General features: G+C 33.1%; 1 protein-coding gene across 2 annotated transcripts in view; it reads right to left on the bottom strand.

The window, feature by feature from the left end:
• scnm1 (sodium channel modifier 1) overlaps positions 1-17,066 on the bottom strand; it is a 31,963-nt gene extending 14,897 nt beyond the window's left edge. The window contains exons 1-6 of one of the 2 annotated variants that reach the window (XM_051923661.1): positions 16,961-17,066; positions 12,732-12,802; positions 10,636-10,724; positions 10,270-10,367; positions 9,271-9,371; positions 6,537-6,685 (exon numbers count right to left, since the gene is read on the bottom strand). In XM_051923661.1, the coding sequence (XP_051779621.1) occupies positions 6,537-6,685; positions 9,271-9,371; positions 10,270-10,367; positions 10,636-10,724; positions 12,732-12,802; positions 16,961-17,011 (559 nt within the window). In that variant the 5' untranslated portion in view covers positions 17,012-17,066. The remainder of the gene's footprint in view (positions 1-6,536; positions 6,686-9,270; positions 9,372-10,269; positions 10,368-10,635; positions 10,725-12,731; positions 12,803-16,960) is intronic. The other variant, XM_051923662.1, reaches the window with a different exon arrangement.
• Between the last annotated feature and the right edge of the window lie 268 nt (positions 17,067-17,334).

Raw genomic sequence — 17,334 nt, 5'->3', positions numbered from 1 at the left:
ACAGGTGTTAACTTCTCATTTTTATTAACAAAATGAAATTCTGTAGGCTTATTGTTCAGTGACCATAAAATGCTAAAATAAATAAAATTTCCTTAAAGTACATACTTTAACTAATAAAATGTACAAAACTATTTCTCCATAATACATATGGCATAAAAGAAATTAAAACGCTTCTCACAATTAAAGGCTGTCGTGCGGTTTCATTTTTTTTCTGTACTGTACCTATATGAAACAAGGCTTAATTTAAAAAAAAAAAAAAAAAGCAGTTTTCACCATTTCTCTAACAACAAAAATATACATATATATTCACACAATCAACTAATTGATATTGGCAATTAAACCTTGCCAAAATGTAAATATATATATACACTTATAGGTTTTAATCATTTTAAATCATTAATTGCACAATGGCTTTTTGCTATTAAAATATGCATTTACTAATTATATATACACAGGTGTATTTTTTTCCTTCAAAGTATCAGCTACACATTTGTAATTTTTGAAGTATATATATACTGTGTGTGTGTATATATATATATATATATATATATATATATATATATATATATATATATATATATATATATATATATATATATATATATATATATATAGATTAACATTTTAATTATGAAGTGCTTGTTTCTTACCAATACGTATGGTGTGTAACACACTGCAACAAATAATAAACACAGTACAAATCTTTAAAAAAAAAAAAAAAAAAGCCTATTGTTTACTAAGCAATTTCAAATTTGTGTTTCTCTTTTCTTTTTCCAACTAAAAGCATAAACTTCTGCATTTTAAACAAACACTCTGATAAAAACTCAAGCAATGTCCCTTTTAATGTAAAGGAGAAAATAAAAAGTTCTGAATTGGTTAAAGTAGCTTTTCTTGCTGTTTGTCTATTTGCACAAGATGACTTCTTCGATTACTTTTTTCTTTTTATTAGACAACTTTCTTTAACATAACTAATATCCTAATCACATCTCATTCACGGATAAAACATGTTTCCACTTGCTTCTGTTTTTTTACACTGCAGGCAGTTTGCTGCAAAAGAAATAAAAAGGATGCAAGCTGGCTCAACTACCATATTACCATATTGTATAAAAGAGCACAGTAACTAAATTATCATAAAACTTAGAAAAGCAGGGGCTGAAAAGATCGGTTTTGGTGAATATTACCAATCAGGTCTTCTTTTTTTTTTTTTTTTTTTTTTTTTTTTTAAAGGGAAAATCAGCAGATTCCAATCAGAAACCGATCAATTGGAGAATCTCTATTCCAAACCAGTCTCTTGGGGCTTTAACCACTGTGCACCTACCAAATCTACTCTATATACTGTATATAAAATCCTAAGCCTAAAACTGCAACGATTTCATGTCACATTTTTTGTCACACTGTAAATCTGACTTTTTTTAAAACCTATGTATTATGTTTGGTATCATTTTTTTCAGAATTTATCAAACTTTAATGTGACGTTGTTAGATTTTCAGATTCTTATTCTGTTTTTAAATTATAAACTAAAAAAATATCAATAACCCACATCAACGAGATGAGACTTTGTGCCAAAAGATTTAACCACGCCCAGGGCTGGAAATAAAAGACACAGCAGCAGCAAATCGAGCAAAGAGGAGGTATATATATATATATATATATATATATATATATATATATATATATATATATATATATATATATATATATATATATATATATATATAAAAAACCTATTTGTTTAACATTGTATCACCATTTGAGAGGGGGTTTCAGAGAAGCAACTGCATCTCCTTGGGGTGCATTCAGCCCCCCTCTTCACAATGCAAGCGGCAGAGGCGTGAAGTGTCTGGCACCTAGCGTGGGCTGGGGGAGGTTGGCAAGCAAAGCGAGCGGGGGGGGAACCCCCTGGTAATACATATAAACTATAATAAAATACTGCATCATTATATCTTATAGTTCTGCAAACGTTCCTGACATTCTTGTTCATTCTTATAAAAAGCTTTTTAAAAACAAATACAACTGAAAACAAATATATAAAGGTTAAAACTAGCGCACTAAGCTACAAGTTTTTTTATACTAAATGTTGCTAATATGCAATAAATTATTGAAAATGGCTATTTTATTGTTAACAGTATACACCTACTCAGGAAGAATTAAATGAATTCCAAGAGCAAATAACTCAATTAAACTGCAAAATGTTCTTTATATGCTTGTTGACAATGGCATTTAAAAGGAATAATAAACTAAAAGTTGCTGATGAGTAATATTACAAGTCAAAATTTTTCCAACACAGACTGAGAAAAAAAAGTTGTAGCAGACATGGCCAAAGTTGGCCGTTGACTATGACAAACTGCACACTGAGATTCACCCCATTTGTCAAAATACTGTGGGTGGCCAATTACAAATAAAGAAAGAGTAGGCTGCAGGCAGGATTAAGATTATCTTGCATCAAGAAGGAATCTGTATATGTTTTTCAACAGTCATGAATGAAGATAGAAAGATGTAATTTATTATTCTACTTTGCGCTTTTGAAAAGTGACTTGTTTCTAAAATGCTCATGCACCTTCATCATGATCACATCCTGATTAAATAATCCTTAATCTAATGGTGTCCCTGTTAAAACATGCAAGTTGCAAACTACCTGACACAATCAACAGAAGTAATTGACTGAGTGTTGCTTGTTGAATATACACACACATTCATCAACCCAAATATGCAAGAGTCAAAAGCCTGTACAATTACTTTATCGAGGGTCTTCCACATTTGAAACTAGAATGAATGGTTCTGAAGTATAAAATGCAAATTAAATATCGAATACCGGCTTCATTACAGAGGTTCATCTGACAACTATGAAAGATATGGCATAGCTTTTGCTTTGAATATGGCCGTTCACAAAACATTGTTAGCATGGAACCTAATACCATAAAGACTGGCATGCATTAGACTCAGTGGTAAAATAAACAGAATTCATTGTCATATATGCTCCAATATACAGTAGATGCAGGTATTAATGGCAAAACATCAGTCTACAATGAACTAAAGGCAAATGTACTGAAAATATTCCAATGACAATTCTCAGAGACTGAAATGTCCAAGTGGGATTCAGTGACTGTTTTAAGGCACACATTTTGAGAAGACATGAAATTGGAAGAGGAAGCAACAATGGAGAACAGTAAAACTTTGTGGTTATAATAGATTGGTTGTAGCAAATGCCATTTTCAATCATTATAAAAAGTATCTTCTTATATGGTACTCTAATTAACAGAAAGCCAACAGATCTGATTGACTAAATCTTGTGATGGTCAAGTTCAGTGATTGATAGTCATTCATACCATGGTTTCAATTATATACTTCAATGACTTGAATAACTCTACACTTGAAACTCTAAATCTCTCTCTCTATATATATTATATAAAATCCAACATCTGTGTCTGCTTTTCATGAGAGAACTACTTAACAGATTTAGATCAGGTTTTTTTCTACAATTTGCTGAACATTCTGATTGATTTTGTGATTTCTCTCATTGCACTATGTATCATAGTTCACTTACAGTACAGATTTATTTGGGCAAATCCAAGAGACACGTAGCGGGCCGAGGGAACGGGGGCATTCCTTATCTCTGCTTAGCTAGTAAATGAGAGAACTACTTAATGGATTTAGATCGGGGTTTTTTTCCTATAATTTGCTTAAACATTCCAGTTGATTTTTTTCTGACTTTTCTCATTGGGCAGGACCCTCCTCACTGTCCTGTTCCACTACTACGCAGGCAGAGCTGCAGGGGACGGTCAGTGCCTAATGTATCACAACTGAAATCAACTAGCTTATATGAGCAACATAAATATGACATCATCCAACACCATGGAGCCTTTAATAGAAATTTAACTGCTGGATAAAGTGCAAATGACCTGTGGTCTTTGAAGAAAGATAATACAGCAACATGCAGTAATTATCTTGGATTTACCTCCTAGAAAAGGAAAGCCTGTATATCTGAAGGTATATGAATACTATCAGCTAATGCTTGACCCATATGTTATTATCTTTGTTGGAAAAATGCTCAGTCAGCTAAGAGACATAAATTAAATCAGAGGTGATGAGCATTAGTTTAAGTAATGTAAGTGAGTAAGCATTACAACAAAGACGATATACATGTAACCTGTAGCAGATCTTCAAGGGAAAGAGCCTCTGACAAGTGGCGAAATTACTGTTAAGTTCCAGAAGGTTAGATCTGCAAATTTAGCATCACTTCATATTTAAACAATGTCCAGTAATTGTCAATCAGAAACTATTCTGTTAAAGTTAAATATGGAACAATGTTTTCATCTATACTATATCTTTAAAAAAAATACAGAAAATGTGAGTTAAGCTTCTTCTTCCAACAGTCTTTTTACTACCCTGTGCTATTCATCTATGCATCAATTTTCTATATCGTTAATCCACTTCCAGATTGCAGAGAACAAGTATCTGGTACTATTTTTTTTTTATAATTTAAGTGTCATAGTTCTTTATTTTTGCAAGGCTGAATAAACTTAAGAATTATTTACAACAAAGAATATACCTTGTCACTTAATATCTGACCAACATGTAACATTTGCTCCAAAAGTTAGTCATAAAATATATGTCGTATTGTGAAAGCAATTTTTTTCTGTGTGCATTTAAGAAGAGACCCATCACTTGCATAAATGGAGACAACCTGGATGATTTGGCGGAGTAAGCTGGGACCTTGTTTCTTTTTACTTTATATTACGATAGCAAGGTAGTAAAGTGGGTAGAGCTGGTGCAACACAGTTGTAGGGACAAGTGCTCAATTCCACGTCCAGTTACAATGTGGAGTGTGCATGTATTCCCTTTGTCCAGGTATTTCCCAACCACCCAAATCCCACCCTCCAAAAAAAAAAAACACAGACTAGTGTTTCCTTATGCAGCCCAAAAATGTGAAAGACAGTCTATATGTCATCCCAAAATTGGCCTGGTATAAGTAACCACATCTTACCAATATTTACCTCACTCCAGTGGCTTTCTGGCCCGCTAAAGAATTCATTTTAATATCTTGTTACTTGTTTTTACATGTTTGAATTGAATGGCTTTCTCTTACCTTTTGGAACTTCACTTTTACACTCAACAAGAGCACTACTGGTTTCCTAGCCAGATGATTGATCTTAGTGGTGCCAAGGTTGAGGTTGAAGCAAACAAGGGGTGTTTAAAAAAAAAAAAAAAATCTGTATTTTGTTGTTCTCTCTTTGGAATAGCTTAACCAATTATATTAAATCTCCCCCAACATTACTTTAGTTACTTTAGGTCATCATCACTTATTTCTTTTCACTATACTTTGACCCTGTACGAGTTTAAATATTATGTTTGTATATGTTGGTCCATGTACATTCATGATTATGAGTATGTATGTGGGTATTTTGAGTGTATCTTTCATGTACAGTTTGTCATAATTGTGGTTTTGTTATGTGTATAAATATTTTAATTGTTTCTTGTATTTTAGCGTATCATATACAGCACTTTAGTTCAGCTTAGTTTTTTTCAATGTGCTTTATAACTAAAGTTTGATTTGACTTGTAGATTCAGTCCCTGAAATGCAGTTTCCAGATATTTAAATGAATTTTTAGAGGAAATTATTTGAAAATAAAAAAAAATAAATAAATGGCACTCTAATTTAAAAAAAAAAAAAAAAAAAACAAACATCCATGCTTTTATTTTCAAAGTCATTAATTTCCAACTGGCTAAACCTAGGAAATGGATGTTAAACCAGCAATGAGGATGATGAAGAGGAAGACGAAGCCCTTCAAGCACATCTTTGACTGAAAATAAAATTATATGCAATAGGTGAGCATGCAGAATATGATGTGATCTTTTAAGTAAACCTTCCAAGCATTAATTGATAGAGGACTTTTCATGAATTTGTGACATAGCTGATGATACCCACGTTTTCCCTTTTCTAGAGTTGAAATAAACAAATTTCTGTCTTCAGCCGATTTTCACACTAAGCCCCTAATACTGGGATCCACAAGATTCTCCTCTAATGACAGCCCCATCCAGCCAGACACTGGGTGCCCCTCTTCACTGATATCAGGCACACTAACATAAAGTGCACTGCCTGGTAGTAACCTGCTACTCAGGCAAGTTATCTCTAGTCCATGTACTAAGTTATTTTTTTCACATTATTCTTCCTCATCAAATATCACTTTGAGACAACTATTAAATATGTAGTTACAAAACCCCTTTACCCTTAATGTCTGCACGTGGAGTATAAAAGTAAAGTTTTCCTTAAAATGTGAAGTTTACAAAAAAATTGGTCATATGAGCACAGGAAAAATGTCTCTTCTTATCACTGTTGCACCTTCCCAGGTGAACAGCAATGGCACATCCACTTTTGAAATACCAGAACAATCAAACATTTTTAAAAATGCCATTATATGAAGCAATATTTATAAACTTCAAAGAATTTAAAAAGAGCCTTAAGCCAGTAATCTGCCTTTGTTTAATAAAGTATATGCTTGTTTTACATTTGATTACACTAACAACAAGAACAATACCTGGTAGACTCTTGCTGTCTTCAGGAGGTAGTGTTTCTGGAATGGTGTTAATGCAGGAAGTCGTCTCCACCACAGAAAAAGATGGCAAAGGACTGGTTGTAACAGCTGATGTGCTTTCTACTTCAGATTGGGAGGGGTTGACATTAGGCCTGTAACAAAACATTTTAAAATAAATTATTGCAGTTTTCTTTGGACAGATTCTTTTGTGTTGCTTTAAATCAAACTACCTTTAACATACTCAGAATTTAAACAGACATTTCATGTTTTGTAATAATTACAGCCTTTTAGATTCATAAATATACTAAAATAATGGAACCTTACAGTTTTCCTGTTGGTACTGCGATTTTTTTACCCACATCCCAAATATATGCAAATTGGCTTAACTGACAACTTTACTTGGCCTACACTTGAGTAAGTATGAATCTGTGTGTGTCTGTATTCTGCAATATAAAGACATTTCTTCTGGGTTGAATCCTGCCTTGTTTAAAATGCTGCTAGGGTCAACCCTGTGTCCACAGGACCCTAACATTGATAGTGGATAAATAGTCGGGGTAGAATTTATTATGACAGACATAGTCTGTGCCTAAGAGAGTTGCACTTCAGAAAATTGTTATGCACATTAGGTTTGCACAAAAATGTAATAAAACAACTAATGAACACACTAAGATTAATCCAGACATTTGTCCTTTCATATGTTATATCAATCTTGCTTTAACTGCAGTTTATTTAAAATGTACATTAACATTTCCATCTTTAAATACAGAATATTTCATGTTACATATTTAATTTTAATTCACAAGATTACCAGTTCTTTTTTCCTAATGAATCACTTTCTAAGTGTACTTAATGTATATGTAAGATTATCAATACCAAAATGAAATGCAATCCAAATTGTTAACAACACTGAAATGCAATATAATAATTCTTTAATAATAATAATTCTTTACATTTATATAGCGCTTTTCTCACTACTCAAAGTGCTCTCCACACAGGAAGGACCCAGGAAACGAACCCACAATCTCCTTACTGTAAAGCAGCAGCACTACCACTGCGCCACCTGTGAGTATATATATATGCAAGTGCTACATTTAAATTGTGAATGCATTTTATTGTACCAAAATTGTGCCGATTGCTTTTCACAATGGCATGCAATTTTTATGTCAGTTTAAAATGCAATACAAATGTTAATTACATTTTAAGTCATGGTAATAAAACAAACCAAACATATTCCATTTCACTCATTGGCCATTTAGAATGTACTGCATTTCAATTCAAGACCACACATTTTTCGCCAAAACTGAATGTAACTAAATGACCAATCAGTTTCAAAAGGTAGGGCAAGGGGCATCAAAAGTTAGGGTAAGAGGCAGTACATTTCTAAACATTCCTGTGTTCTTCCAGCAAGCATAAGTTTTGTAAATGTGGACTGCGGAGTGATTAATGAAATTTCAAAAATATGCTTAAGCTCTTGCTGAAAAAGTTTACTCTTATGTTAAGCTGTCTAAAGTTGTTTTCTTACATCAGTGTTGCCAGATTTCCCAACTCACAGATCGGGATAGCCACCCGAGCAATTAAAAAAAAAAAAAAAAAAAAAAAAAAAAAGATGTTAAGGAACTAAGGAAGACTAAAAAATAGATCATTGTAATTGATTTATAATTATAGATACATAAACATGTATAATATAAACATATAATTATATAAATAGTACACATATAAAATAGTCACAGAGTAATCATCACTAGCACACTAGCACAAGCAGCCATGATGAGCACGAGAAACTTATGAGGACACAAGCACACACAGCTCAAATACTCAGATTTAGCTAACAGTTACAAATTTATTTATTTATTTATTTATTTATTTATTTATTTATATAAAAGGTGGTATGCCAAACTGTCTACAAAAAATTGGCGAGCTTCTTTAACTACATATTCAATACAAAAATTGATTTAAGATTTTCTTTTTCTACACAGAATTTTTGTTCAAATGGGATTTTCAGAGGCAATGTGTGACTCTGGATTTATCTGTTGAACTCAGGACGTCTGGCAACCCTACTTTTCATACATGTTAAATTAAGCAGTATGGTTACAATTTTGAGGTGTGGGTAGTGAGTAGTTTTAACTAAATACTGACTACAGTGAAAAAATTGTTACCAAGCTTGGTTGTGTCATAGCTTTCTATTCATATCCTAAGTGATAACCAGATATTATATGCATTTTCCCCCCATCGTTTCACATGTTCAACTATCCGTTGCCCCAACTATGGACACCCCGTGCCCTACCTTTTTGATGTTTATTGGTTGTTTGATTACAGTTATTTTGGACATCATTAATACATGATCTTGAATCGAAATGCAATACACTCTGAGCAGCCACTAAGTGAAATGCAATAAGTTTGCTTTCATTTTAGTTATGATACCCGATGAACATGAATTAAAATGCAATGAACTGTTGTAATGCATTTTAAGATGACACAAAAATTGTGTGTCGTATTGAACAGCAATAGATCATTTGGCTGATATGTTATTAATTGTGACAGAGTAAAGTGTGCCATAATTAAGTGCACCAATTAAATATGTATTGTATTTCAATGTAGTTAACATGTTGGAATGCATTTCATTTTCAGTCCATTATTTTTTAATCAATTGATTGCATTAATTTAATTGCAACAATCTTACACACTACTGTTTATGTATGCTTTGTAAGTAACTTTGGATTCCTTTAAATTTTATTACCTGTTCCTCTTGTGACAGCTGTTGTATGGAGCTGACTTAAGCAGTGCATGGTGGGTTATCTGTCGTGTTTGAGCTAAAAGAGGAGCAGGACATGCCTCTACCTTAAAAGGAAAAAAAGATCAATAAATATTCTGCATTCAGGCATTTATTTAACCAATTTATTAAGCCAAGTACTTAAATAAAAATAATAAAAACATTCAAAAAATGTGCTGGCCCATATCTACATGTAACCCTGGCCAAACACATTCAGTAAGCATACACTGCACAAAAAGACTGGGTCACAATTTGATCAAGATTATGTCATAATAATGGGGTTGGATGCCAATGAGAAGGGCTGCTTCAGCAGTTCCAGATTTTTAACATCTTGTATAAATGGATCTAAATAAATAATAGTAAATATGAATAGGTAAACGGGAAGTAAAAAAGTCATACCCACTCTCATGTTTCACTAATGTGATTTAAGGAGTTGGTTACAATATGTAATAAGCTTGTCAGAGACACTTCATCAATTCAAGAGTGAATTCAAATCATGTGTGAAAATCTACTATTTGTTTATTGCTTTCTTTTTTTATCACATGCACATGATGCCAATTATGCTTTACTGTGTTTCAAATTAAGTTTTCATTAATCAAATTATATCCACACTTGAAGCCAAGGACATGTTAAATCTCTTTCCAGTTCTTGAATTTTCTCTATAAATTATCAAGTATTTAAATTCTCTCGAAACTTAGTTGGGGAGGTATGGTGGTGCAGTACAACCGTAATTAGGTCCAGTGTGAGCACTGTGATGGACACAGTCTTGTGTCCCGTGCTGCCAAGATACACACCACAACCTTGAACTCTATGGAGCAGGATTAAAAATGTATGCATGTAATAATCTAATGTTTATTTTTAATTTCTTTGCAGTGTATTTTTATTCATTTGTATAGTACCATGTGATGTTGTTTTCTAGGAAACAAGTAATATAACGAAATCAGTTAAAAATGATTCTATTATTACTTTTCTTCCTTCTTCTTCAGCTTTAATGTAGTCCTGGTGGCGACGTTTTTCAACTTCATTTTTCAGTTGTTGCTTCTTACCATAAAACTGTTTCAAACCTACAAACATTTAAATCAACACAGTTTATGTAAATGAACATTACCAAAAAGAAAGCAATAAACATATACACATACTGGAAGAAGTAGGATTATGACCAGTTATTGTTACCCCACATCATTTATGTCTAGAACATTTCTGAGCTGAAAAGCTGACATTGCATGCTTGGAATTCTGTGACTCTGTGGAATCCTATCTTTGAGACATAAAACAGTCCAATTTTGTTTACTTTTTAGACATTAACAGTTTTATGTGCATAAAACTGCCTTACCTGCTAAGTGTCTCTTGCCAGTCCTGTGAACAGTAAGCATATCCACAGTATCAAATACTGGTCTGTAGGAACATACCAGACAAGTATACCTGAAAGAATGTACATACAGAAGAGAGTTCAGGTTATTTCTGCTATATTACCAAGACCAAAAAATATGAAAAAATATACTCTATAAAAAAAGAGTGTAAAGTCCCTCAAAAAACAACTCTATTTTCTAATGCCACATCACAGTCAGTAGCAAAAGCTGTTGTTAATAAACACAACCCCTGTTCTTCAAGATGCATACCCACATATGTTTTTAACAGCTACAATTGACAACATACATTTGAATGAATACAAGTACAATACACCAAGTAACGAACAGGCTTCCTATTCATCAGTGGACCATTCCTTCTAACATTTGCTACTAGGAAAGCCTCCTGTTGCCACACAACTGTGACCAGGAAAAAGTGTGCAAGGAAAATGTATCAAATATACATATGCCTTTCGCGGCTTCACTCTATCGTGGATTTTATATGTAAGCATATTTAAATATATATCGCAGATTTTTTGCTGGTTCGTGGATTTCTGAGGACAATGGGTCTTTTAATTTCTGGTACATGCTTCCTCAGTTGGTTTGCCCAGTTGATTTTATACAAGGGATGCTATTGGCAGATGGCCGAGAAGCTACCCAGCTTACTTTTCTCTCTCTCTTGCGCGGACTTTCTCTGATCCTGACGTAGGGGGTGTGAGCAGGGGGGCTGTTCGCACACCTAGACGATACGGACGCTCGTCTAAAAATGCTGAAAGATTATCTTCACGTTGCTACCTTCTGTGCAGCTGCTTCGTGAAGCGACATGCTGCACGGTGCTTCGCATACTTAAAAGCTCGAAGGGCACGTATTGATTTTTGACTGTTTGTTTTTCTCTGTCTCTGTCTCTGTCTCTGTCTGTCTCTCTCTCTCTCTCTCTCTCTCTGCTCCTGACGGAGGGGGTGTGAGCTGCCGCCTTCAACAGCTTTGTACCAGCGGTGCTTCGCATACTTAAAAGCCAAACAGCCCTATTGATTTGTTTGCTTTTCTCTCTCTCTTTCTGACAGTCTGTGCTCCTGACGCGCACTCCTTTGAAGAGGAAGATATGTTTGCATTCTTTTAATTGTGAGACAGAACTGTCATCTCTGTCTTGTCATGGAGCACAGTTTAAACTTTTGAAAAAGAGACAAATGTTTGTTTGCAGTGTTTGAATAACGTTCCTGTCTCTCTACAACCTCCTGTGTTTCTGCGCAAATCTGTGACCCAAGCATGACAATATAAAAATAACCATATAAACATATGGTTTCTACTTCGCGGATTTTCTTATTTCGCGGGTGGCTCTGGAACGCAACCCCCGCGATGGAGGAGGGATTACTGTATTTCTAAAACAATATTGTGTTATATACTGTATGCATTGACTTGATGACTTCTTACTTATACATAATATTCAACAAAAATTTAACTGAGTAACAAAAAAAAGAAATGCTGACCCATACTGCTACATTTTCATCTCATTAATGATATATATTTAAACAGAAGATAAGCTTGTAAGTGTTTGTACATTTGAATTTGGAAATTTCCACACCCAGTCTTTGCAGATTTGTTCAAGCAATGTCAAGTACAAATTACGTTTTACTTGCTATGGGCAAACTTTTCTCTCTCCATCCATCTTCTGATTGTTTGGCATCTCATAAAATACAGACAATGACACAAAAAGGCCTTCATGGCTGAGAATCAAATAGGGCTCTAACATTTATTAGGTGGTAACATATCCTGCAGCATAAATTATACACTAAAAATTTGACTATAATATGCATTAGTACAGTTTAGTACTGCTTTTAACTAATGTAGATCAACACAAAGGTAATCTGCACTAGTTCCTAATAAATAATATTAGAATATCAGCATACTTAACGATCTCTCTTTGGACAGCTTAAAAACAAACCTCTGTTGTGAATCTCTCCTTTTGGTGATATGACATGCACATATGAATAAATGACATCTTAAAGACAATGCTGTAACATAACTCTAGTACAGAACACTGAAGCAATGTTTCAATAATGACGTAAAAAATATAAATTTTAACCTTCCATTTTTAAGCAGTGCTGCTTCATCTTCAGGTATGTAATTAGACAAGAGATCTGCAACTCTTCGTTTCTTTGCCATAATCAGATTTTTTTTTAAAAAAAAGAGGAAAAAAAAAAATTTGATTAATTGAAGCTTAGAGAAATTATTGTGTAGCTTTACAGCAAACATAACTGAAGCTTTAAAATCAATAAACTAGTATTAAAAACACAGGAAAGGGAAACTTATACAATAAGTATTTCATTTAAAACAAACTGTTAATGAAAGGATAGAGACAAGCTAAGATGTCACAATAATTACAGATGCTAAAAGGCTGCATACCAGAATTAATCTGCTTATGTTTTGCTAACCCTTATTAAAGATACTAAAATAAAAAAGAAAGAATGAGTTAATATTAGCTTTATAGTATGCATTTCATATTTGGTAACTGAGAGGATAATGCTGCAGCAAAAAAAAAAAAAAAAAAAAAGACTGGGACTAAAATATAGAAAAATATGAAATTTACAAAAGACACACATTCTTTTCTACAAAATCAGATATGAAATTAATAAAAACACTTGTGATGAGGATCAAAACATTTTATCTTGTAATGTAGTATATGGGAATTTTAGATCTTTTGTCCACTTATTCACTCTTACTTTTGTATGCAACCTATGGCAGATTCCTACATTTAGGCAGGCAGTGCTACAACACAGCCATGTGTATTTTAACCTATTTACACCAGTGCAAAACGTAATGATAATATAAAGAAAAATTATATGATGAAGTACAACACAGTAATTTTTTTTTATTTGGACTGTAAATATAACTACTTTTTGTCAAGCCAGCATATACTTCGTCAAGTATGTAACATCCATTAATATAATGGTGTTAACTGTTTAACTGGCATATGAAAAAAATGGAAAAAAGTAATTTAATTTTTAAAAGTCTGATTTAAGTGTCCACAAGACAGGCATTTTGAAAACTGAAATAGAACTGGGATGGAGATCTACGTAAATGCACACTGTGAATGACAACCATATTCAGGAAGTACGAATGGTGTACTGGGTTCCTATGAGCCTAAATTGGATTATAAAGATTCAGTATATAATAAGTACATAATATAATGAGCTTTTAAAGAGACCTGTATGTGGGGAATCACATGTAATATTAACAAACTGGATTTTTTTTAATATATGAATTGTTCACTTTTACATTCAAACATGTTTGATTCCATATTAAGTTTGTATATTCTCAGAGTGTTTGACAAGAGAGTACCCATCATGAGAGTTCAAATATGGCTGTATGATGTAATCAATAACACTTTGCTTTTTGTGCACCACAACGAAGGTAAACCTTGTAATCAGGTAGTAGAGAAGCTGCAACATAATAAGCACTGGCTACATAAAATTCATCCTATTACATATATACACAAAGACTACAAGGAAACAAGAAACAGTACTGTCTTGTTTTCTCAAGTGCACCTTCAACTGGACAGGTAATTTTTTAATTTAAAATTCACATTTGGGAAACCTATTTACATGGAAAGAGTATTCTTATCTACTTAGAAAATGTCAATAATACTGGTTCCTTTGTTTCTGAGGAATTAATGTTTATTCTCTCTTTAATTTATGTCAGAAGACTACTTGCAACTTCACCATAAGCAATTTGCATTTTCACTACTTTTTACTTGGAGCCAATGAATTTATGTCAAACGTTTATTTGCAACTTAAAAAAACAATACTTGATTATTTTTTTTTGCTTTCACAAAAGAACAAAACTGTAAACATAATATATGAGAGGCCTATAGGCACAATGCTGGAGCTATGATATGCTCACAATAAAAAGTAAAATATAATTAAAATTATAATTGTATTGTGACAATACTCAACCATGCATTGGATAAAACTGTTAAGAATGCTAATGATCAAACTGGTTTGGAAACACTAGTTTGCAGCAGCCCTGTGGCAATTTTCCGATCTATATCATTAACAGATTTAAAAGATGGATACGTGTTTTTTATCCTCTTTTTCCTATGTTTCATTTTTGCCATTAGACCACAAAAGTAGGTTCCTAAGGGTAAAAAGCAAATAATTTAACTCTTTTTTTTTTTTCTTAGAGCTATAGGCATTTTGAATTCTAGTAGGTGCAGGGATCCTGCTGAATTCTGAATTATTATTGTGTACAATAAAATGTAATAATTCATATTTGTAGAAATCCTGTAGGTGTGTGCAGTGTTTAAAACAATTATTGTCATATGTTGCATTTTGAATTTTTCCTTGTATCTCTGTTTCCTATGATTTTTTGATCTCTTTCTGCAGACACATTTCCCTCTGGGATAATAAGATAACCATAACCCAAATAAAGCTGGTAATGCAGAAAATAAAAGTGTGGAAACATGACACGATCACCATCTAAAACTTTAAGAAACTATGCTCTCTTGACATGAGAAGGAAAATGAAGTAGGGTTGTCAGATAAGACTTTGTTACATATGCAGCCAGTCCCTCTTCAGTTCTCTCACAGATTTTCAGAGGTACAGCACAGAACAACTGACTATCTTGCATATACAGAAGAAATCTTTTAATAATAAAAGATGTCATTTCACCCTACTTTCTCCTGTAATAATGAAATGTAAAACACAATCATTGTTTTAATATATAAACTGTTGTTTTCTAGCCTTGAGTTGTGCACTCCTACATTGATAAATAGGATGCATGATGCTTCCATGTCTTCTCCTAATGAGACAGAAAAAAGTAACACCCCTGCAATTAATAACATGCAAAGCATGTAGGATGAAGTTTTCAAGCATCACCATGGCATGAAGATCACTAAGCAATGATGAAATGTTTGTAGGTGCAGATGAACCCTGTTGTCCAGAGGTGTGCTAAGTATCTCCAACTAACAGAAAAAAATAAAAACTAGGTTCCCAACCTTCTCCTCCTATTTGAAATGATACAAACAGAGTCTCTGAAGTATAACAAGTGTAACACAGGTAACTACAATCATTGTGGGTCCTGCTGCTAATCGTTTTGGCAAAGAATAGTGAAGAAGAGCTACAACCTCTAATATGATGAATAGAAGACCAACCAAAATAAGACTGAAGCCAAGAACTTGAAGAAAGTGGACCAAGGAGTCAAAGAAAGAGAAGGACTGGATCTATAGATTATGATCGTGAACAAACACACAAACAGAAAAATGTTTAATAATAAAAATTGACTCCGCTCAACAAGCTAATTAGATCCCATACACACATATGGTGTGCAAACTATTGACAAGTTTTAAGGTTCCCAAAGAATTATTACCACTACATGACTTGGTGGCTTATTTCAAGAATCTATGATACTCAGATTGGGATTTAACTTTCTAATACAGGAAATTTCTTCTAAAGCAGGTTCAGCTTGTAGGTGTGTTCTTGTTGATGAATTTTATTTAAAGAGTAACTGGTAATGTATGCCTTAAAACTTAGTTATATAACACACTAGACTAAGAGGTATGAAGAGTGATTGAAGGAATAGAAACTTTTCAGTTTAAGAAAACGGAGATTAAGAGGTGAAAAAAACGGAGTGTTTAAATTTATGAAAAGTGGATCCCAGATGTTACTTTAAAATAGGCTCCGCGAGAAGCACAGTGCAAGACAGTTGGAAACTTATTAAAAGCAGATTTCGCACAAGTGTTAGAAAAGTTTTTCTTTACACAAACATATGTAACAAGTTGCCTGGTAATGGGATGGAAAGTCTTTAGCGAATTCCAATCACGACTTGATGTTATTTTGGCTATCCAGCGCATCCTCCCAACCTCTCCTCTCCTCTCGGTGAATATGAAGGACGGGCTTGTTAGACTGAATGCCCTGTTCTAATGTTCTAATTAAATTTAAAGTCCGAAAGTTATTTTTAAATGTCATGACAGAAAGCTAAACCTATTCCTTCCATTTGATTTTATTTAATTGCCAAAAACTGAGTTATGAAACACATATCAATCGTTAATTTTTAGAATTCGTAAACCATCATATGTTGGAATTGATTTTCTCATTTTGGATGTTTATTAAGCTTTCACCCTAACCAAAAAAAAGATGAATTAATTAACGTTTTCACTTTGTTTTAAAGACGTTCACTAATTCTTTGATGTAAAGGACCATAAAACCGATAAAACACAACTACTCTCGATATCACGCCCAATAAATAAAAAGCTAAACAGTACTCGATTTCTTTTATAACACATCATTGAATGATCATTTAATATGATTTCCTTACCTTGAGAACATTTAGCTGACTAAGATCATCTCCTTCTCTTTTAAAAGACATGCTGAAGAGTTTTTTAACAACCTAAGGGTTTACGTCCGGTAAGCAGAGTTCCACTTCCGGCAAATGTTAGTTTCTAAGAAACATGGGAGTTGTAGTTGATTACTATCCTGACCGCCTAACACTTTATTCACCATAAACTTTTACTTTAAGAAAGGAAGATGTTTTCGAATCTTAGGAGTTTCCTCGTCTACTATAAATAATATTAACAGCCTACTTTCGTTTACTTTACTGATACTGCGACATTTTCACTTTTGTTTTGTCAGAAATATAATAAAACCAGCTGTGTTAAAGTGTCCTGAAATAGAAATGCTTAAATCATGTAT

The sequence above is a fragment of the Erpetoichthys calabaricus genome, chromosome 2 (assembly GCF_900747795.2).
Source record: "Erpetoichthys calabaricus chromosome 2, fErpCal1.3, whole genome shotgun sequence".
NCBI lineage: Eukaryota > Metazoa > Chordata > Cladistia > Polypteriformes > Polypteridae > Erpetoichthys > Erpetoichthys calabaricus.
The sequence above is the reverse complement of the archived record's forward strand: the minus strand, read 5'-3'. Positions and strand labels throughout refer to the sequence as shown.